Raw genomic sequence first — 23,074 nt, 5'->3', positions numbered from 1 at the left:
TGGCACAGGAGACCACTTCCTAAATATAATCCCAGTAGCACAGAAACTGAAAGAAATAATTAATAAATAGGACCTCCTAAAACTGAGAAGCTTCTGTAAAGCAAAGGACATGGTCAACAAGACAAAATGGCAGTCTACAGAATGGGAAAAGCCCTTCATCAACCCCACATCAGACAGATGACTGATCTCCAAAGAACTCAAGAAACTGGTCATTAAAAGAACAAATAATCCAATAAAAAATGGAGTACATACCTAAGCTGAGAACTCTCAACAGGAATCTAAAATGTCTGAAAGACACTTAAGAAAATGCTCAGAGAAACGCAAATCAAAACAATTCTGAGATTCCATCTTACAACTATAAGAATGGCTAAGATCAAAAATACTGATGACAACTTATGCTGGAGGGGCTGGAGGGTAAAGGGAACACTCCCGCATTGCTGGTGGGAGTGCAAACTGGTACAGCCCCTTTGGATATCAGTATGTGTTGATAGAGGTTTCTGTCCCACCAGGTCCCATATCTGTCCACTCTCAAATAAACACACAGAGGTCCACACCAATCACAAACTGATTGGCCTATTAGCTCAGGACTCCCACCAACTCCCACAACCTAAATCAGCCCACAATTCTTGTCTGTGTTAGCCACATGTCCCAGAACTTTTCTTTGGTAAGGCAGTCACATCTTGCTATCTTGATTCCTTTGTGGCTGGGCCACAACCACAGACTGACCCTTTCCTCTTCCCAGAATTTTCCTGTTCTTGCCCTGCCTATACTTTCTGCCTGGCTACTGGCCAATCAGCATTTTATTAAAATACAATTGACAGGATACAGACTATTGTCCCACAGAAAGTATGGTGATTTCTCAGAAAATAGGGAAACAACCTTCCTCAAGACCCAACAATACCACTTTTGGGTATATATTACCCCTAAAATGCTCAATCGTACCACAAGGACATATTCTCAACTATGTTCATAGCAGCATTGTTTGTCATAGCTAGAACCAGGAAACAACCTAAATGCCCTTCAACTGAAGAATGGATAAGGAAAAGGTAGTACATTTATACAATGGAGTACTACACAGCAGAAAAAAATAACAACATCTTGAAATTTGCAGGCAAATGGATGGATCTAGAAAACATCATACTGAGTGAGGTAACCCAGATCCAGAAAGACAATTACCATATGTACTCAATTATAAGTGGTTTTTATACATAAAGCAAAGAAAAACCATCTTATAATTTACAATCCCAGAGAACCTAGACAACAAAGAGGACTATAAGAAAGACCTACATGGATCTAATCTATGTGGGAAGTAGAAAAAGACAAGATCTACTGAGTAAATTGGGAGCATGGGGATCATGTGAGAGGGCAGAAGAGGAGGGGAGAAGTAGGGAGGGGAGGGGAGAAAATACATATAGCTCAATAAAAAACAATAAAAAACAAATCCCTCACTAACAGTGAAGAAAAAGAATAAATAATGGAGCTGAGACTGGGGATGCAGCTCAATTGGTAGAATGGAGACAGTCCTGGAGTTCTGCACATTTGTAATCTCAGCATCTGGAATGGGGAGTCAGGAGGATCAGAGGTTCAAGATCATCCTTGGCTATATAAAGAGATTCTGTTTCAATATATCAACAGAACACTCCTACACCAAAGGCTCAGGGGACATTACAGAATAGAGGACAGAAAGTTTGTAAGAGCCAGAGAATAAGAGAGTCTGCTGTGAGACTGTGTCTCCTAGTAACGCCAAAAGTTACTAAAGTAAAACTCCAGAAGTTACTAAAAGTAACTCATGAAGTCTCAGCACCATGACTGCTCAAATGTTGAACAAGGACAACACCAATGGCCACGCCCAAATAGACAGGCAAAGTCCGCAAGGCTCAACCCTACACAAAGTACTACAAGCAGCAAAGGAAAGCTGGAAATAGTAGAGGTGATCCTCCCTAGAGAAGAGCATAGCAATTGGCTGTCCAGTGCCAAATGGTCAGCCCTGCAGGCATGTATACAAGCAACCTCACATGAACGGACAGTTTATATTTAGAATGCAATAACAATTAGTGAAAAGAGAGTCCACAGGTTTTAAGAAGAGTGGGAAGCAGTAAAAAGGAAGACTTGGAGGGAGGAAAGTAAAGGAAGAGATGTTGTAATTATATTATCATCTCAACAATAAAATAAAAATACATAATGTGAAATAAAAATAAAAACAAAAGTCAGCTGTGTTATGATAGGCAATGACAAACTGGTTGATTTTTGTAATTTCCATAAACTGATAATAGACTTTTATTTCTAGTTCCTCAGGATGGCCATTGTCTGAAGATAAAAGTTTTATTTCTTCAGCTGAGATCTTGCTTTGAGAAATACATAGGTTACTATGTGTAAACATGAATATAGAGATACGTGAATGATTGGTGGTATGTGGGGAGATAGATTCATAGAGGATAGGTAAATAGATATAGAGATAGGTAGGTGATAGAAATATATGATAGATATGGTAGTTAAAAATAGATGATAAATACAAATAGATGATAGGTAGATAAAAAGAAGATACATAGAAATAGATAGTAGATAGACATGATAGACAGAAATAAATCATAGATAGAAGATAGACAGACAGACAGACGGACGGACGGACGGACAGACAGACAGACAGACAGATGATAGATAGATAGATAGATAGATAGATAGATAGATAGATAGATAGATAGGCAGGCAAATAGATGTTATTAAACACTCAATGCCTAGGAAATTTCCTAGCTTCTTTGGACAAATAAAGAGACACAGACAGTAAACATTAAGTAAGATATCTTAGGCATTATGTCTGCTAAGGTGATGACCAGGGATCTTTTACCTCAGAAATGTGGAGTCTGGGAGGCAGATTAACTGTGCAGGGTGCAGTCACCATGACTTCTATATACCAGCTCTGCTACTGGACCTAGCCTCAACCTTGCAAACCTGTGACTACTACTTATGCTTTGCCTTTTGCTCCAGAGTCTAAGACCCTAGAAGAGAATGGATCATGTTCCTCATTCACTCCACACCCCATCATCTCTGCCTCCTAGGTGTCTCTGGGACAGAAGTGTCCAGGTTGTATTTGTACATAAGACAGTCCTTTAAAAGTGAAAAACCAACCAACCATTACACCCCCCAACAATGACTTATCTTCTACTTCATGTGTACATTCATGTGCCTGCATGAGTCTGTGGGCACCACATACATGCAGTTCCCACAGAGGTGAGAAGAGGATGTTGGATACTCTGGAACTGGAGTTACAGGTGGTCATGAGTTGTCTGAAGTGGGTACTGGGAACTGAACCCAGGTCCTCAGGCCATCCATTCAACCCCTCACTCAGCCCACACTTTAGGTTGTAGCTTCCTACACTGACTCCAGCAGGCTTCCTCTGCCTTCCTTGCCTTCCCGATTCTTCTCACATCTTCCTCTCCTCGTGTTCTTTCTCCCAGTGTCTTTGTATTTGTGCGATCATGTTCTTTTGAGACATTGCCACAATGGGAGCTTTCTTTAGGGAAATACGTACATGACTATATCCTATTAGCGTAGTTTAACTGAAAGTCGAAGACAAGGGGCTGGGAAGGCAGTCTAGCTGGTAGAGTGCTTGCCTAGAATTCATAAAGCCTGGGTTCAGTAGATCCCCAGCAACACTAACACTGGGCCTTGTGGCACATATTGTAATTCCAACATTATGAGGCCAAGAGGATCAGAGGTTCAAGCTCATCTTTGGTTACATAGACAGCCTATGTTCCACGAGACCTTGGCTCAATAAAGTAAAAAAAAAAAAAAAAAGAAGGAAAAAGAGGAGAGGGAAAGAAATGAAGGGGAGGAAAAGGGAGGGAAGAATATCCTCACATCTGAATCATCCACTCACTCTCAAGTAGGATTCACAGCACACTCTCCTTTGTGACTAGCAGCACTAGCCCAGGGGTGAGCTCCCCCTTCCCTAGAAGTGCATGCATGTCATTGCTCCACTAGCTAGCTCCGCCTTGACATCCTGGTGACACTGTACTCGCCAACCTGCAGAAGATATAGCAGTTTAGTTCTAGGTTATAACTTAGACTCAGGTAGCCTGGAAGCGCTCTAAAACACAACCAGTGAGTTGATTTCTCTGATCCTGATACCTAGGGTGTTTCTGGCTAGCATCCATTTGTGCGTTTCTTCAACCTAAGTGAGTACGCGTTAATGCCCCAGGCATTTCCAGGAATGGGAGGATAACAGAGAATGTGGTGCTGACTTACTAGAGGAATCTAAGCTGTTAGTTGATTGAAAGCCTTATGTATTACTAGGAAAGGTGGAATGGAGGAAGGGTAATAAGCTTTTTACTCGGAAGTCACAGGAGCTTTTGTGTGTGTGTTCATGCACTCACGTGTGTCTATGTCATGCATGTGTCTCAATATATATGTCTGAGCTCTGTCACTGTGTGTGCTTCTTCTGAAGTGGGTAGTGTGAAGGGTACATCCCCACTTAACTCCTTCCCTCACCTCTCTTCCTTTAATTCCAACGGCCATCCCCAAGTCTCCCTTGCCCCTATTCCCCAAACCCCTTCCCATGGCCATATTGGAACATCTACCATATCAGCTTCTCAGCTTCCCTGCCCTCCATCCCTGAGTGTCAGCTACTTTTCTCTTGGGTGGTAGTCATGCCCCATGGAGAAGGGTAGGATGCCACTCTGCATCCTCTGGGTTTTCCAGGTTGAAGCATGCCCGTGGGCACTGGTGGGAAAGAAGTTCCACCTTGGCTCGTGGTTGGATTTCCCCTGGGTTACTGAAAACCCAACTAGTCTTATCACCTCTACCATTAATTTCTCCCAGAAAGCCCCTGTTCTGACCTGACAAGTGCAATTGCGCCATCTCATTTTGATACTCTTCTTAGCAGAATTAATAACCAGACTTGCCCAGCAAAAGAAAAATATCTACCCCTACCTTGCCCCTGTGGTAATTTATCAGACACGGTACTGTTACTAGACTGTAAGGAATATCGCATCTAAGACACATTTCTTTAGATTCTGCAGATAGAGGAGAAATCTTAGCCCATCCAGCCACACTAACGCATTTAAAGTAAAATCCTCTATTACACTTGCTAATATACTTAAAATATGTTTGTGGCTCAGAAAATGCATTGAGCATATTTTGAGTTAGATCCTCAATGATGTGGTGACATCCTGCAAGCTGCTGGGCAGCTAGTCTGAAGAACCACGTCCAGATTAAATCTCTGTATGGTGTGCACCAGAGGCCACCAGATGTGGCATTCAGATCCCTGGGAAACCTAGAGTAACTGGTGAGTCAGATGTCACTTCCCCTGCTACTTGTCATCTCCTGTTACTGCTCATTTGTGCGTGGACATAAAGCATTTTCCAGAAGATCGATGGCAGCTGTTTATTTATCACTTAAGATGAAGTCAACCAATACTTTTTTGCATTTTTAATGTTAACTTTTTAAAAGCCTAACAAAATAGTCGAAATAATAAGCTATATCATCTTTATTGACTAGTTCTAGATTTTGTTCTAGCAAATTTATCTTACCAAAAGAATAATTCTAAATGAAAACACAGAGCTAAAGACCAGCACAGTGTTGATCAGCTCCTCAACTACAAATCAACATGAACCTGTACTACTGTGAATGCTAGTTTTAATGTCATCGCAACACAACCTAGAAAGACTGGAAAGAGAGTCTCAATGAAGGATTGTTCACACTGGGTGGGCCTCTGGGAATACATGTGAAGGGTTATCTTAATTAAGTCAATTGATGTGGGAAGACCCAGCCCACTGTGGGTGGCACCATTCCCTAGGCAGAGGATTCTAAACTGTATGAGAATAAAGAAATCAAGCAAGCAAGCATATACACATTTACTTATCACTTATTTCTATCTTGACTGTAGATGTGATGTTTCTAGATGTTTGAAGTTTCTTCCTTGACTACAATGATATTTCCTACAATGATAGGCTGAAACCTGGATTTGTAAATCAAACTAAATCACTTCTCTCCTAAGCTGTTTTAGGCATGGGTGCTTTACCACCACAACAGGAATAAAACTAGAAAACCTTTTATAATCAACCTGCATGTCTAATCAGCAAATCTTGTTATAGAGTAATTTCAATACGTTTGGATTGTTTTGAAATTTGTTTAATGGTTTATCAGAGCTGACACCAGTCCTCTATAGGAACTGCAATGAAAATATTCCTGTTGAAAGGGCTGGGATGACAGAAGGGTGAGGAGAAGTTTCAGTTGTTCAAAGTGCTTGCTGCTACACAAGCATGAGGAACTGCCTTTGCTCCCCAGAATCCACACTAAAAATTTCAAAAAGCAGAGCATGGTGTGTTAGTTAGCCAGCCTAGCTGCATCATTGAGCTCCAAGCCAGTGAGAACAAACAAAAAAATGATAGCAAAGCGGATAGTATCCTGAGGAAGGACGCCTAAGGTGATAGGATCCTGAGGAAGGACATCTAAGGTTATAGCATCCTGAGGAAGGACACCTAAGGTTATAGCATCCTGAGGAAGGACATCTAAGGTTATAGCATCCTGAGGAAGGACACCTAAGGTTATAGCACCCTGAGGAAGGACATCTAAGGTTATAGCATCCTGAGGAGGGACACCTAAGGTTATAGCATCCTGAGGAAGGACATCTAAGGTTATAGCATCCTGAGGAGGGACACCTAAGGTTATAGCATCCTGAGGAAGGATACCTAAGGTTATAGCATCCTGATGAAGAACACCTAAGGTTATAGCATCCTGAGGAAGAACACCTAAGGTTATAGCATCTGAGGAATAACATCTAAGGTTAGCCTCAACCCACACACACCTGCACCCCTACCCAACCCCACTGGAAGAGTTTGGTATGTTTAAGTAGAAACAGACTGGTGTAGGCATTCGGGGAATGTATCCTGGCCAAGGCTGTTCATGCAGAGCTCAGCTCTGCGCCTTACTAGTGGAATGAGCACACTTCGTGTGCCTTGGTTTACCTCTCTGTAGAACTGATGGCAAATGGAGCTTTATTTCACAGAGGTGTTCCGCGTCTCACTTCAGTTTTCTTATTTTAGCGTGCACCAATGGAGAGCTTCGCACCCGGCGATTTCTGAGAACTCGGGGGGGAGCAGTGTGATTAGTTTTGCTCAGTCTGTAAAGTCACATTCTGTTATCTGTAGTCTCCAGAGAAGTTGAATGACTCAGGTCAGCATACACCATGTCTAAGATAGCCAGGGTCATTAGTCATAAAATCCTCCTATATATTCCCCTCAGAAAAGTCTTAACTCCAATTATTTGTATCCTTCAGCTATGGGTGTGTGCAAATAGACAGCATAATGCTCGGAATTCAGCAAATACAGAGTAAATGATAGTCACATTGCAATGTGCTGTTTCCCCCATGATCTGCGAATCTTTTTCACAGCACAAGTTGCTGATTAAGTCAGAACATGGGTCACTAGTTGTACTTTTGACCTTTTCCCACCCAGACTGCCCGGCAACACCGCTCCTCCACACAAGCCTTTAGTGAAAGGACCCCCACGGTCCTCCACTTTTTTCTTTCTGGATTTGCCTTGAGGATTCAAAGATTAAAGTCAGGGAGCAGAATTCAACTTCCATATAGAGCAAAAAGAACTTTCTGAGACGTCCACTAGGGGGCGCATTATCAACAGGTCAAAGATAGCCAACAAGATGGCTGAAAACCACAAAGAAAAAGCCAAGTTTCTATAAAGTACATGGACACAGGTTTCAGGGATTCTTCGCTCATTCAGTGAGATGCCAGCTCGGTGTTACACTAAGAGAGACCCCAGCATTGCCAATGTCATCACAGCTCAGGCGCAACTTTGTATTTCTGCTCAGTGGTCCCCACACACAGGCTTCAAAGATTTGGAATAGAAGCCAAGAGTGGTTAGTTCCCCCCCCCCCCCCGCCCTGGGAATTCATATTGTAAACCCGACTCATGGGATTGCTATGTGGTTATTTTTATTTATTTAGCTACTGTGTTCTCAGATAAGACAGTATACAGCTGTTAGCTACTTGTTCCGGGAAAACTGTTAAAGTCCCCTCTTCTTTCCATGCTTTCCTTTTTACCTCTCTGACAGCTTTTCCAGGCAATCTTCTCTTCGGTTCCTGAGCAGACTTCAAGTGACAAGAGGAGAAAGTAGAAAGCAAAGCTCTTACGGAACTCTGCTGAGTTATCTAGAATTTTGACTTGCCTGCCACTGCTCAAAACCTGTCTTTCCATTTCTGGACAGATGAGGTCCAAGTTGTCTGCCTAGACTCTGCAGAGGCAGCACCCTGGAAAGGGGCACCATTCCCTCCTCCAACAGTAACAGATCTGCCTACTTTAACACTTCAAAACAAAAGGGGAGGGGTCCCCCTTTCCTCTCTGATGGCTATTGGAATAGCAGGCAAGACCTGGGGTTTCAACAGTTCCATTCTTAGAAAGCCTGACGAGAGGTTCAGAGACTTGTGGCGCTTCTTTGACTTCCCTTCCAGTAGTGACTCATGATCTATCCAGCTTCCTACTGTATATCACACAAGAATGGTGTTGAAGCTGTCAGGAAAGAGGAGGAGAAGCAGAAAAGCCTTGTGCGTTTACCAAATACCATCATCTTATTTCACTGAATTTCCCAGATGTCTTCCTGATGCTAAGTGAATTAAGATACACATAAGGAAACAAAAGAATACCAAGTTGGGTTTGAACTGAGAGTCTGAAGTTAAAGCCTATGGTGTTCAAACTGAATGTTAACTGCCTTTCCTGGAGTTTTCGCGGTTCTCCCGGGAGCGAGGATGAGGAAGTGGTTTGGATGAGGGTGTTGGAAAACAGCAGTCACCACGAGATGAAGTCAGCAGTCTGGAAGCCTGGGGGCGGGGCATGGAGGGGGCGGGAGATGGGGAGCCCTAACAAGCAAACAAACTACTGGTGTTGAAGACCAGATGTCAGCACAGGCAAGGAATGGAGCCGGAGGCTAGGGCACTGGATCAGACTTCCATCTTCCATGACCCTTTGCGTGGGCCATCATGGCCCAACTCCCTACACTTCCGCATGATCTGATCCTTCTTCTTCCAGTAAATACAGTCTCTGTGCGGTCCTTTATGGCTTTCTAAATAAACTCCTTTGTCAATAAAGCCTACGCGGTGCGCCTTTTCACTTACTCCCAACCCCCTTCCCAGTAGCTCGTGAAGGACTCTTTTGACCCCATTAGGCACAGAGAGCTCTGGAGGGCTGCTCTGACTCACAAGGTTTGGAGATGATCTCTTAATGTCAACAAATTCAACTTGGCACATTTTTGATGATAGGCAATAAGACATAGGAAATCAGAGCCCCATCCTAAGTTTAGCACTTTCTAGCTGGGTGGTTTGGAGACTACAATGTTTTTCTCTGTGTTCCTAGCTGACTCATCCCTTAAAAATGGGATAAGAATTCCTTCCTCCCTAGTTGAATGCATAAACACAGACATCCATAAGTGATCAGTAGTAAATAGTAACTTTTGAGGCCATAATTGAGCTGGGACTTTTGTCACCACTTGGAGGTACAAAACACAGTCTATTCTCATGAAGTCTGCATAGTAGAAGTGATCCATGGGGGAGTTGATAGAGTTGAACTATATCAGCAACATGTGGGCAAGGGCAAGGTGCATCTAGGGAGGACGAATGTGCTCATTCTGAGGAAAGGTGGGGTGAGACAACTTCCTGAGGATGACATCAAAGCCATGGGTGGGTACCCAATTTTGGTTAATGTGTAGCCACATGTTGGGTAGCCAATATTACATCAAGGATGCCAGCTGTTTGCTTTGGTGACTCCTTGGTCTTGGGTCTTGCTTTGAAAACAAAAGCTCTTCTGTGAAAATCAATGAGCTCCCCTCCCAAGGTGCCTAAGATTCTGAAATAATCTGGATATAATCACCCCAAGTTAATAACCACACAGTTGGTATCAGGGTACAGGAACTTGGAGGAGATGGAGAAGGGAGAGACTAAATACCTATGTATATGTGGACATGGCAGGTAGGAATATGTGTGTATGTGTGTGTGTGTGTGTGTGTGTGTGTTTGTATGGATGTGTGCACCTCTATGTGGAGACCAGCCATTGATGTCAAATGTTCTTAACATCCCTAATTATCTTTGATTTTGAGACGGGTTCTTTCAGTGCATCTGGGACTGGTCTATTAAGCTAGACTGGCTGACCAATGAGCTCCAGAGATCTGCCAGTCCTGGGGTTACAGAGCTGGTGCTGCCACCACACTTGATTATCTATGTGGATGCTGGAGATGAGGAATCGGGTCTTCATGCCTATACAGCAAGTGCTTTATTGACTGAGCCATCTCCCCAGCCCTGGAATTAACATATAACAATATAACACAGCAGGCAACACTGAAGTCCCTTGCCTAATAAGAGTAACCCTCTGACAGTTTTCCTGTCCACCCCTTTGTTGCAGATGTTAAACTAAGACTCCAGTTATTTAAAATATGTGAACAGGATTGTATTAAGTAGGCGAGAGAATCAATACTAAAACTCAACATTTAATACTGATTCCAAGGCTCATGCTCTTTTAAACTCTCTGGGCATCCTCCCAAACACACATGCCTGCTCCTTCCTTTTCCAACAGCATGGCATTTATGAAATTACTCATGGTTTTCCATGCTCATGCTATTGCCAACATGGCCCAACGTTTCTTAAACATAAACATAAACATGAGAGGTACCCTTGAGCCATAGAAATCCTTCAACACACCAACTATAAACTGATGACTAAAAGTACTTGTAATTGGTCTCCCAGCTTCCTTTGGAAGGTGTCTTCATTATTCTTCCCACTGGGAGATAGAATCTATTTTTTTTTCTTTAAATCTGAGCTACTCTTGGGTTTGGCTTTGGCCAATACAATATGGTGGAATTATAGAAAGCTAGTTCTGGGCTTTGGCCACCAGGAGCTATGTAAGCATCCATTTTCTTCTTAGGTCCCTGCCAGGCCTACACCAACCAGCTGGTAGCATGTGAGAGGCATATGGAAACAAACTCTTGGCATCCAAGATGCAGCTGTCCTAGACCAGGCAGCTTTTCTCTGAGCAGTTTATCAACAACATAAACATGAATGACTCATCTGAGCTAGCCCCGATCGGCAGATACACTGAATCAACTCGCAAACTTGGGAGGAATAAGCAAACATTTATTTTAAGCATCTAATTTTGGAGCTCATCTTTACTGCATCAACAGCTAGCCAATACAACCAAAATGTGAATTCCTTTTTAATTAGGAGTCAGCAGAGGCAAAGCATGCATTTCCATTTTTAGTCTGTTCCTAATTTGGACTGATTTCCCTCTAGATTGGATCAACTATCTTCCCTTGGGATCTCCCTCCACCATTTTAAGAACTCTCTATATTTTCCCAACCTCATTCCCTTTCTTGGTTACTCTTATTTTAGGTAGAGTGCATCCCTGGCAGTCGCCTAAGAGTGAGTGAATGCGCTTGGATACTGAGCATAGCTGAAAAGTCTCCATTCTGTTCTTACCTTTAATTTGTAACACAACTTAGTCACACGTCTAGCCTGGAAACAATTCCCTCAAAATTTTCTTTAAGTATAGTTAAATGAGTTTAATTTAGCCCAGGCTAAATAAAACACCTTCACGAGGTGCATTTAGTTCAAGGGAAAACTTCCAATTTTGTATTCTTGAAGGCCTCCAATTACTTTTACAAATCCAGATATACTACAGGTGCACAGATATTTCCTACTTGTCCAGGCTCAAGATGGTCTGAGGGTTAGATTATTTTGTAAATACCCAAGTCTCAGGGAAGGTCTTTTGGAGGCACATCCCATCCAGGAGGCTTCCCCTGGGCAGGAAGCTATTATTCCACCATGTCTCATGTCTCTCTTTCTTCTAAAATGGCAAGTGAGAAGTCTGATTCTACCCTGACTCTTTTGTGTTTGTTTGATTCTAGAGACAGGGTCTTTCTATGGAGCCCAGGCTGACCTATCAGACTTAGGATCTTCTCATTTACTTTTGACTCCTGAGAGACGTCTGGTTGTACATATCTTAGCCAACTCCACAGTATCTTGTCCAGGCCCTAGTTTGAGTCTTGGTTCTATATATAAGGCCTACTTCTTCTCCCTAGAAAATACAGGATCATTTCTTTCCCAAAAATGTTGAGAATTTTTATGACAATGGCCTGATAGAGTTTTGCTTTTGTCTATTTTATTAAACATTTTTCTGGTCCTTAATCAGATATTCATATTCATAAATTCTGGGACATTTTCTTGTTTTGGTTTTTTTTTTTTTTTTTTTTGCATGATCTCTCCTTTCCACTGCCATTGTTTTCTCTTTCGATGTCTTTTCTGATTTGCCCATTAGGTTTCCTATCAGAGCTCAGTTATTGAAATGTATATCTCTCTATTTCCATTGCTTTGTCATTGCCTTTGCAATCCTATTTCTCGAATTTTATCTTACAAACCTTCTCTTGGGCTTATTTTTAAACTGTGTCCTGACGCACTGAACTTTTTGAAAGCTTCGTCTTGAGGTGCACACGAGTGTCCTTTCTTACTCAGCTTTCTGTCCTCCCTTCGTGCTCTGTCTCCTCTCTTACTGAGGCTCCTGATGATGGCGTTTGTTTGTTTATTTTTTTCTCCATAACTGTTTCTATCTCTTCCAAGTGGCTTGATCTTATTTGCTTTGGCCCTTGTGTTGACAACTAGGTGTTTTCCGCAAGGACTTAGAACCTCTGTCTCTCAGTTTGCTGAGCCAGGCATAGAAAGCTGGGCGCCTGATAGGGTCTGAGACTTGATCCTTCCTCAACAGCTCCTGCCTGTTTCCCTAGGGCACTAATGTATTAGTATCTTCAGACTTTTTTCCAGGCTTATAAAATTCTCTAGAAAGGTGGAACTTCTTGAAGGGAGCAGGACTCTGCCAGTGTTCTGGGAGCCAAGGAGAAGAAGAAGAACAGGGAATTTGAACATTTCCATATGCGGCAGAGCTTCAGTGTGTGGTATGTGTGTGCGTGCATGCGTGCACGCGAGCACATGCACTTGCAATTTGTATTGTCAACTGTGTCTCCCTTGTTGCCCTTGGCTATTTTACCCTCTCCAGAGAATATATTCTGCTTCTCTGTGGCCACTGTGAAAGGACAATAAACTAGACTACATAGAGGAGGAGAGGGGACTGGGGTTCCCACAGCTTCTTACAAGAACTCTGAACCCATCTCCTTCCTCATCATTTGCAGGATAGCTACCAAAGCCAATTTCTGAGCCTCTGTGGCACTCAGCCCACAAGCTTGGTTATTTTTCAGCTTTCCTCAGAATTAATTTAGGGTTTAACACTTCCAAATTATTTAACCAATTACCAATTAACCACCAATTTTCAGTTTCAAAATATCCTCAGTGTCATTTCCTTTTCCAAGCTCCTCTTGAGAATAGTTCTTCATCTCTATACTGTCCTATCTGGCCCAACATTCGCTAAGCATCTAAGAATTGCCTTGAACTTTTGATCTCACTGCCTCTACCTTCCAATCAGTAGGATTACAGACATATACCACTATACCCATATATGTAATGCTGGGAATGGAACCCTGGCCCTTGTGTATGCCAGGCAAGTACTCTCTCAACTGAGCTACAGCTTCAGTGCCTCTTCATTGTGGTTAAGAAGCTGTCATGACGGATGGAATGGGGATATGTTCACTACTCTCTTAAATTGAGCCTGAAGGCAGTTCTAGGCATTTTAGGAAGTCACATTTGACAGCATCTGACTTGCTTTAGATGGTTCTGAACAATAGGTCTGTAGGGTCAAACTTTTCCTCAACACCAATTTCAAGTGATGGAAGCTCATCTAGATGTTTGTTGTTGTTGTTGTTATTTCTTTCTTTAAGAAAATAAAGGAGGAAGCTGGGTATGGTGGTACCTTACTACCAGCACTTAGGAAGCAGGGTGATCAAGAGTTCTAGGACAGGGAAATGACTCAGGGGTTAAATTCATACAGCACATGTGTGAAGATTGGAGATCAGATCCCCAGAACCCATGTAAAATGGGCATAATGGTTCACCTGGAACCCCATAGCAAGACTAGCCATATTGGAGAGCTTTGGATTTGATTTAAAGACCCTTCCTCAAGGAATGAGGTGGAAGAACCATCAGGGATGACATTGATTTCGGTCCCAGGCATCCACAAACATGTCCACTCCTACATGTTTTTCTACACACGTGCAAACAAAACAAATAAAGGAACATGACCCCAGCTATCCCAGGAACCTCTGACTTCTACCATGTTAGTCAGATATCCAAACATCCAGCCTGCTCCTTTCCACTTCCCAGGCCCCTCACTTCAGAGACCATGACTTCCATTTCTTATGACCTTTTAATGTTTTCCAATATACACGTTCAGTTGGGTACTACACAGACCATGCTTTCCTCATTATTATTGGTCAATCAATAAATATACAAAAACCAGAGAAAGGGAGGGTGGTCTCTGAAAAACTCAAAGGAACAATAGCAAAAGTCATTGTACAAACATAACAATTGGCCACATTTGAAATGTCAACCCTGAAGATTTACTCAAAGAAATAGGATGTAAGAGTGGACAATTCCTGTTCTTCTGAACATTTTACTTTTCAGATGTTGGCTATAAAGCCAGCTCTTGGTACTAAGGATGCCAATGTAAAGCTGGTTTTTAAAGGTTCTGGAAACATCCACTTTATCTAGCTAGAACCTACAAAACACAGATGTGAAGGTATCTTTTTGCCTCTTGATTTTTTACCGAAGGCTACTTGAAAGAAATCCTTCAGGATACAGATTTACAATTGCTAGTGAAAATGACATCTGAAGTGCTCGTGTTACTTTACACGAATCACTAAATGCCTACCTCCTTTTTTTATTAACAAGCTCCCAGTTCAATGACTTAGTCTATATCACCTGGCACATGATTGATAGGAGTAACACAAAGTCAGGCTATGCTATGGGAACCATAACAATCACAGCAAACAATATCCTACCCAACATACTGCTGGGCATGTCTAGGCTGGGGAGAGAATTATCTCTAGCCCTGAGATTTCCATGGCTTTCCTTGTGCCTCCAAAGGGTATCTAGGGATCAAGGAGAGCTTGGCAGAGCCCTTTCATACCCAATGACAGAGTGACTCGTTGAGTACAGTAAGCATGTTATGGGCTGGTAAACCAGGACAGGTCTAAGGATGTAGAGCATCCTAACACCATGGAGAACAACAAAGAATAACCTTGTGTCTATTTCAACTGGAAAAGATGAAGAAAACTAGGTGTCTAAATATGAAACTGACTAGTAGCATTCACGGAGGAAGGAAAAGGAAGTTTGTGGAAGCCATGGCATTGGGAAGAGGTAAGCAGGGACAGAAGGAGGCAGGAAGGGGATTGGAAGAGCTGAGGCTGGGAATGAGGGGTGGAAAGTCTGTGTATCACCTTTAAATAAAGCCTGAGTCCACTCTTGACATAAACTCAAATCAGATTTAGATGGGAACTTTTTCTCTTGTTTTGTTTTTATTTGACAAAAATATTAAACATATAAACTTAGTCAACAGTAACATCATGGGAGCCTTAGAAAAGAAGTATTACTTTACAGGAAACCTTACTTTATGGATTTAATTTTTTCTACAAGTAACCTGGGAAGATCCAGGAGCAATGGGACATTCTGGCAGATGAATAAATGCCACAAAACACTTACCCAGTATGTAAAAAAAAAAATATGAGGTTAGAGGGTAATACCATTCTTCCATAGCTAAACCATAAACCTGCTTGTCTGGTGATAAGATTCTAGTAGTGGGCAGCCCTGTGGCTTTTTGGGGGATTCCCAGGCAACTCATTCTGAGTACCAACTGTTTGTGAAAATGTCAACAAACACATCCATGGAAATAGTGGGATGGGTTGTACACCACACCCTCGTGATGCCAACTACGGCTCGCTGTCTACGCTTTAATTTCTGTTGGCTTCTCCTTTTATTATAAGGTGTCACAAGCCTCCACCATACTGTGTGGTGAAATCACTATTAGAATTGGCTTCTATGAAATAGGACCCTAAAACTGTAGGACATAGAAACTTAATGTGCCCTTTAAGAAAGAGAAAGGTGGCCACCAAAGCACAAAGTGACCGAAACTTTCCTATCAACAATTCAGATACCAGAATAGAAGAGAAACCCTTTTGATACCCTAGATACAAAACAATGTTTCCTTCCTTGATCTTCTATGAGATTCAGCTGGATGAACCCGAGTTGGGCACAGACGCCCTAACATGGGTTTAGGAGGACCATGCTAAAGTCATCCTGATACGCTATGAAGACTCAGACCTTGCAGATTAGAAACTGAAGCACAAGGTCAAGCTAGAAGATGGACAGATGTTTATTATGAATCAACTTATACCCTCTTATGCTTCTGACAAAGTAACCTAAAAGAAGTCATATTGAACAAAGGACCTCCAGGGTTTGATATTTCAAAAAACAAAGATAAATAGCTTACTATAGATAAATAGCATCACCCTTTGGGGATCTCTCAGAAGCATCTGAAATTTTTCCAGCAGAGAGGGGAGTCTATTAAAAGGGTGTGTAACCAGTACACCTGATCTCCCACCCTACTGGAAAGCAATGCCCAAGGACTGGACTGCTGGAGAGTCAATATGGACCCATTCAAATTTCCTCCCAGAGACCAATTCCTCTAAGCCCTGGGGAAAGTCCCTAGCTGGTCACTATTAACTGGAACTTAGGGTAGGGAAAGAGTTCAATAGGGACCAAGAATATGAATTTGATAGAAGCCATCTGTAGTATACCCTGGGAATGCAAGGCCTCTCGGGAGGAACTGGAAGAGTCAAATTCTTAATGGAGTATTCTTTGGGCCCTCGTTTCAGAAAGCAATGCTGTTTTCATAAATTGGAACGGACTTTTGTAAAAATGTATAAGGAATAGAAAATTTTATGCTGAAACTATCCCCAATGAAAGTAATCAGTAGCACATTGCATCTGTGAAGGGTCCCAGCTCCCAGTATTGACATGTCAGCAATTTTGTGTCTTTCCAAGCTACTGGGGTAGTCACTACACCCCAATCTTCATGTCCACATTCTGCAGATTCCGGGTCTCATCGGCAGTCATAAACTGGTCTGGAGTTTCTGATGGTTCCTTGTTCACCAAATGCACCATTTCCTGAGACTTGCTGGCCTCTCCGTTGAGCTCACTCGGCTTCCTGTCCTCCACCTTCCCATTGCCACTGTTGATCACCAGCTTTTTCTTCTGCCCACACCTGATGAGTTTGTAAAACATCATATGAGAAAAGGTGCACAATCAATCAACCAACCATCATCATCATGACTGACTCACTGAGGATATCACCATGATCGCCAGTACAATTTAGCATAGTCTTCCTCTGTGCTAAGCACTGAACATGGTACCTTTTCTACTTGGTCTTCCTAACACCTAACACCAGCATTAGCTTGTTTGGAGACAGGGTTTCTCAGTGTTTACTTGTCTGTCCTGGAACTCATACTGTTGACCAGGCTGATGGTGAACTCACAGAGATCTGCCTGCTTCTGCCTCCCAAGTGCTGGAATTAAAGATGTGTGCCAACGCTGCCCAGCTGACGCCAGCACTTCTTAAAGTGAGGTCCCTAGTCTATCAGCCAAAGCATCAGAGGACTTCTCAGACATGGAAATTATCCACTCTACAGCTTCCTGAAGCAGAAATCAGAAAGCGGTGGGCCCAGGATCTGAGGTTAACAGACTATCGTTGCAGTTACTCTGGAGGCTGAGAACGGAAGATCAGAAGTTCAAGGCCTTCCTGGACTACAAAATGAGTTCAAGACCAACCTGGATAACTCATTGAAACCCAGTCTTAAAATAAGAAGGCAAAAGGGACCTGGGGATAGAAAGATCAGTGGTAGAGTACTTGCCTAGCATGCATAATGCTTTAGGTTCAGTCCGTAGTATTTGGAAAAACAAAACAAAACAATAAACCAATACACTGTGGAGGCTTCTGCTGCAGTCAATGTTGAGAATCAGGAGTCCAGAAACCCAAAGTTGTTGTTAGAGCCCATCCCCTTTATAGCTGAAGAAATATTTAGGGGTCTGAAAATCCAACAGTCTCTCTCAGCTAGTCAACAAGCAATGCAAGGATCTGGATCCTGATCCATCTCACTCTGGTGCCCTGATTCTCCTCCCACAGTACCGCGCAATGCAAATGTTTGCTTCTGAAGCGCCGAAGTTCCGCAGCCTCAGATAAACCATAACGACTGTGATCATAAATCATTTTGATCTGTGTATTCAAGAAAGTTCCGCTACTTCCTCTATCAGCCAACACCTCGCTGCCATGTCCGGAGAATAAGAAAGCAGCGCTGTTCCAGAAGGACAAGGCCGTATTGATTTGTTTCTTCTAAGATTGGTTGACCTTTACAAAGTCCTGCTACAGGACGTTTAGTACCAACATAAGAAAAGCCATGTGTTGCCACTTTAAGGTTTCTTAGTAATGCTACTCAAGATTCTCAGGCAGGAAACGGGCTTCTATAGGAAAGCGTGACTCTGACCTTGGCCTTGTGATTCTGATAGCACTGCCTGGCCCCATGCAGCCCCATTCAAAGTTTCCCCTTTGCTGTAACCTGCCCACTGGTTTGTATATAGCAGTTAGATAGGGCTAATGGAAGCCAAGTTTTATAGCTTCATAACTATGATGAGAGAAAAATAAATGAGCACTTATTAAATGCCCGGTCGATTCAAGGCAAAGTACAAGTCATTTGCTATAACCTTATTAAAACAGCTATCGCTCCCATTTTGCAGTAGGGGGAACTGAGGAGCAGAGCACTTTGAGGGCCCCCTTGAGATCACAGAAGTCAGAACGATAGAGTCCATATTCAGATGCTGAGATTCTGAAAAGGCTGGGCTCTGCCTGGCCCTGTCAGGGCGAAGATTTGGAAACAGAATGAAGTTGGCACGGTTTCCTTGCTGCTGGATATTCTAAGGTCTAGAGTCAAAACGTCTATTATTTGTGATCGTGGCTCTTCCCTGTAAGACTGCCAAGGCCTCAAACTTTAATCTCCTGTTTGGGGAAGTCAAAATATACTGCCTCAATGGGGAGTAGATCCTGTATCTTCCAACACAGGTGTGGGGAACCTTGGGAGGAAAGATGTTCCAGTAGTGAAAGAAAGGGATGAGGGCTGGACACAGCAGGGGGCATGTGAAGGCCTTAGAAGGCTTAGTGCTGAGATCTTATAGCTGTGTGGCCTGAGGCAGCTCCCTGACTTCTCCAAGCCTAGGGCTGTTGACTATCAGCCTCACAGGATGGGGGCAAGCACTTCAAACAGCAGGAACTCAACAGTCTACTCTTGCTGTTTACTGAACAATGAGAGTTGAACGAAATAAGACCTGGGGTAATCAGGAGGGAACCTGGCGCATAGGAAGCATTCAGGAAGTGCTAGCTGCAGTCCTTAGCAGGATGAAAGCCACACAATGTGAACCCTAGTGGCTGTTTCTGCTGTAACCACCCTGACAGGGATGACGACATCCTATAGAGACTTTGGCACCCCTCCTCTGGGCTATCAAACTGTTGAAAAAAGGGTCCCCTAGAATTTCATACCTGCAGGGAGAAAAAGCTTGAATTCTGGGGCAGGCCAGAGAGAAACTTGTCTTTGGGATAGAAATTCTACCCAGCTCTCATACCTTGTAACAACTGCAGTGCAGGACAGCCCGGAGTCCAGACGATGCTGGGTCAAGGAGGGGTCGGATCATGCCTTCACCAGAATTGCTTAGCTGTCCATACCTCTTGCCCTCTATTTAAACCTTAACCTCGTGTCTGGACTCTGAAGATTGACTGGGGGAAGGGTTGTCATGGGATAGCTTTATTTGTTCCTCTTCTCAGTGTGACCATGCTGACTACCTCTCGGTTCTCTGATTTTCATGGTGACTGGTGGCTTGCCTGTTTGGCTAGTCTATTGGGAACGGGTGGGTAAGTCAGCTGCTAGAGCTGCCAGGGATCAGGCTCTGACCCTAACAACCCCAACATACCACCTGTCTTCCTCTATGCGCTAGTAAGATAACTTAAAGCCTGGAGAACACTGCTGTATTATTCTGAACGCTCAGGCGGCATAGCCTGTGTTCTTAAAGGAGAATTGCCCAACTTGACTAAGTCTCATTTGCTTATGAACTGGAGAGCTGTGAGGTAGAATGAAAATCAAAGGAAAGAATTCTGTATGTATAAAAATATGCCTGAGCATGTAGGCAGGACCAGACTGTTACTCTAAACCAGCGGTTCTCAGCCATCCTAATGCAGTGACACTTTAATACAGTCCCTCATGTTGTGCTGACCCCCAGCCATAAAATTATTTTCTTGCTGCTTCATAATTCTGCTACTGTTATGAATCTGGATGTAAATATCTGATATGCAGATGGTTTTAGGTGAACCCCCAAGAAAGGGTTGCTCGGTTCCCAAAGGAGCCATAACCCATAGGTTGAGAACTACTGCTCTAAGGGAAGAAAACGATTTGAAAGCAAGTAATAGAAGATATGTAGACATGCCCACTGTTTTGATCTACTGCCCACTAGATTTCTGCTTCTGCTATCTGCCTAAATTTTTTCAGAAAAGTTACTTAGGCTTATCCTAAGAAACAATGCAGTACTGAGGGCTCCGGGGAGTTAATGAACACTATTTTTTTTTTTTTGAGACAGGGTCTCTCTGTAGCTTTGGAGCCTGTCCTGGAACTCGCTCTTGTTGGCCAGGTTAACGAGCACTTTTAAAAGACTGTTCTGATTTTTTTTTATTCTTCTTAGTTACAGGGCTCAGCAAACATGGCTGCTGAAGAGTGTCTGTGAGCCTTAGGCTGAATCCAAGAGCGGGGTCCGGTGCCCTCTTCAGCTGGTATTGTCACAGTCATGACTTAGAAACCAGAGGTCCTCACACAGCCTCCTCCCATCCCTGACTCTTCTTCCCTTGACTTGCAAGCACTTAGAGAGCACCCAGAGAACACAAGGCAGGGAGCAAGCCAGCCCTGGGCATTGCCTGGAAATGGTGGGCAGAGGGGTGGGCACTGAATTCACATAGCATCTTTTAGAGCATCCTGACATGTATCTCAGCTTACACAAACACCAAGTTGGTAATGGATTTTGTGACTTTCCTTTCCGAAAACCCATTCAGATGTTTCTGAATTCTCTCTGCAGTGTTAGAACTGTGCCATTAATAAAGCGGCCACCGGTCACTTGCGTCCATTTGTTTGTTTGATCTGTCTGTTTTGAGAGGGGGTCCTGCTATGCAGCTGGGCTGGCTTCAAACTCACAGTCCTCCAACTTCAGCTTGCTAGGATTTCCACCAGGCCCAGTCCTACATGCAATTAAGTTTTTAAAAAACATAACTTAAAATTCACTTCTTCAAATTGACTTTAACAAAAGTCAGCCTTATGGCTAATAGTCTCGCTACCTCGAAGCACCCAGCTGAGTGCTTTGCCGTGTGTTCCTTTCTCTCCTGACAGTAGCCCAGGTGACGCGAAACCTGTGCTACTCTACACCCTTCCTTCAACTCCCTTTTTTTCCTAAATAGAATTTCTGCCTGAAGGGAAAACATCTCACTTCTACAGTGAATGAGTCGAAAGTGGCTATAGCTGTTGATTAGACGGTGGGCCTGGAGGTGGCCATCCCTGGAGGAAGTCTCATGGGTAGCACTAGGATGCAGAATGAGTTCACATGAGCATAGGTCACATGGAGCCTGAACACGGTGTCACAGAAGGAAACGCTTGCCAAATCATGGGGACTTATTCCTAAGGAGATGTTCCTTAAGAATACCATTATCTTCATGAAGAGAGGCCGAGGAGGCCTGTTCTGCACAGCCAGGGCAGAATCTCTGGAGACTGGTCTGAGTTCTGAGGCCTTCTCTGGCAAGGCCCTGTGGTTTTCCTCCTCTCCAGACACTTTAGATAAATTCTTTAAGAAGAAGGCACCTAAAGGTGCTATTGATGGACCTCATCCAATATCTACCCACCCAATGGGCTCCTGATGCAGCTTGCTCTTACAGGGAGCAGAGAAAGCCCAGAAAGCCGTAACACAAGGAACTTGGCTTTTTGCAGGCATCACGGAATGTTGGTATGGACCATGTTAAGGGTGGGAAAGGTTAATGAAATCATACCCCACCATCGGTATCATTCCTAAATATATATTGTTTATTATTTTATGTGTATAAGTGCTTTGTCTACATGTATGTGTGCACCACATGTGTGCCTGGTGACTGCAGGGTACAGATGTCCTGAGCTACCTCTCGGTTCCCCTCCCCATCAGCACCTTCAAGACGCCGTGGCTCTCGGAGAACTTTGCCATGGACCCTGGATGTTAGTATCTGTGGCTGATGCATTAAGCACCAAGGATGTCCTCAAGAGTAGCTAGACGGAACTGGTAGGATGTGTGTGTGTGTGTGTGTGTGCGCGCGTGTGTGTGTGCAGGTCTGTCATATGCACATGTGTGTATTGCTGTGTGTGTACATGAGTGTTAGTGAGCATGTGTGTACATGTGTGTATCTGTGTGTGTGTAGGTATGTGTTGTACCTGCACAGGCGTGTGGACTCCTGGGCACACGTGAGAGTGGAGTGAGAGTGGCCAAAGGTTGATGTTGCGTGTTTTCCCGAGTCACTTTCCCCCTTACTCTTTGAGGCAGGGTCTCTCGCTGAACCTGGAGCTCACCATTTGGCCAGGCTGACTGACAAGCAAGCTCTAGGGAGACACCCTTGGCTCTGCCTCCCCAGTGCTGGGATTGTTAGCTTATACCACCACGATCAGCTTTTGATGTAGGTTCTGGGGCATGAACCTCAGGAACACATATGTGTTCACAATCCATTACTAGCTGAACCATCTTCCCAGCTTATACCACCACGATCAGCTTTTGATGTAGGTTCTGGGGCATGAACCTCAGGAACACATATGTGTTCACAATCCATTACTAGCTGAACCATCTTCCCAGCTCTGAGTAGGTCTGAGGCCCTGGGACGTTTAAGCCTCAAGACTTTTAATGAAGAGACATGGTCTTCCTTTTCTCTCTTTCCTCATCAGAGCTAACGGCCACAAAAGCCTGCAAAGGATGTTGTTGAATAAATGAATCCCCTCTGGAGGCCTTGTTTTCCACCAAACTCTCGATGAGGAAAATAGAGTTCCCTATTTCCC

The 23,074-nt window shown here is 43.4% G+C and overlaps 1 protein-coding gene across 3 annotated transcripts in view; it reads right to left on the bottom strand.

Moving 5' to 3' along the window:
• Positions 1–15,418: 15,418 nt before the first annotated feature.
• Positions 15,419–23,074, bottom strand: part of Cd44 (CD44 molecule (Indian blood group)) — an 84,877-nt gene continuing 77,221 nt past the window's right edge. For all 3 annotated transcript variants that reach the window (XM_038331305.1, XM_038331306.1, XM_038331307.1), the window contains one exon: positions 15,419–17,194. In XM_038331305.1, the coding sequence (XP_038187233.1) occupies positions 16,990–17,194 (205 nt within the window). In that variant the 3' untranslated portion in view covers positions 15,419–16,989. The remainder of the gene's footprint in view (positions 17,195–23,074) is intronic.

Source organism: Arvicola amphibius, chromosome 5, assembly GCF_903992535.2.
Source record: "Arvicola amphibius chromosome 5, mArvAmp1.2, whole genome shotgun sequence".
Classification (NCBI taxonomy): domain Eukaryota; kingdom Metazoa; phylum Chordata; class Mammalia; order Rodentia; family Cricetidae; genus Arvicola; species Arvicola amphibius.
Note: the sequence above shows the minus strand (reverse complement) of the source record. Positions and strands in the feature narration are given on the sequence as shown.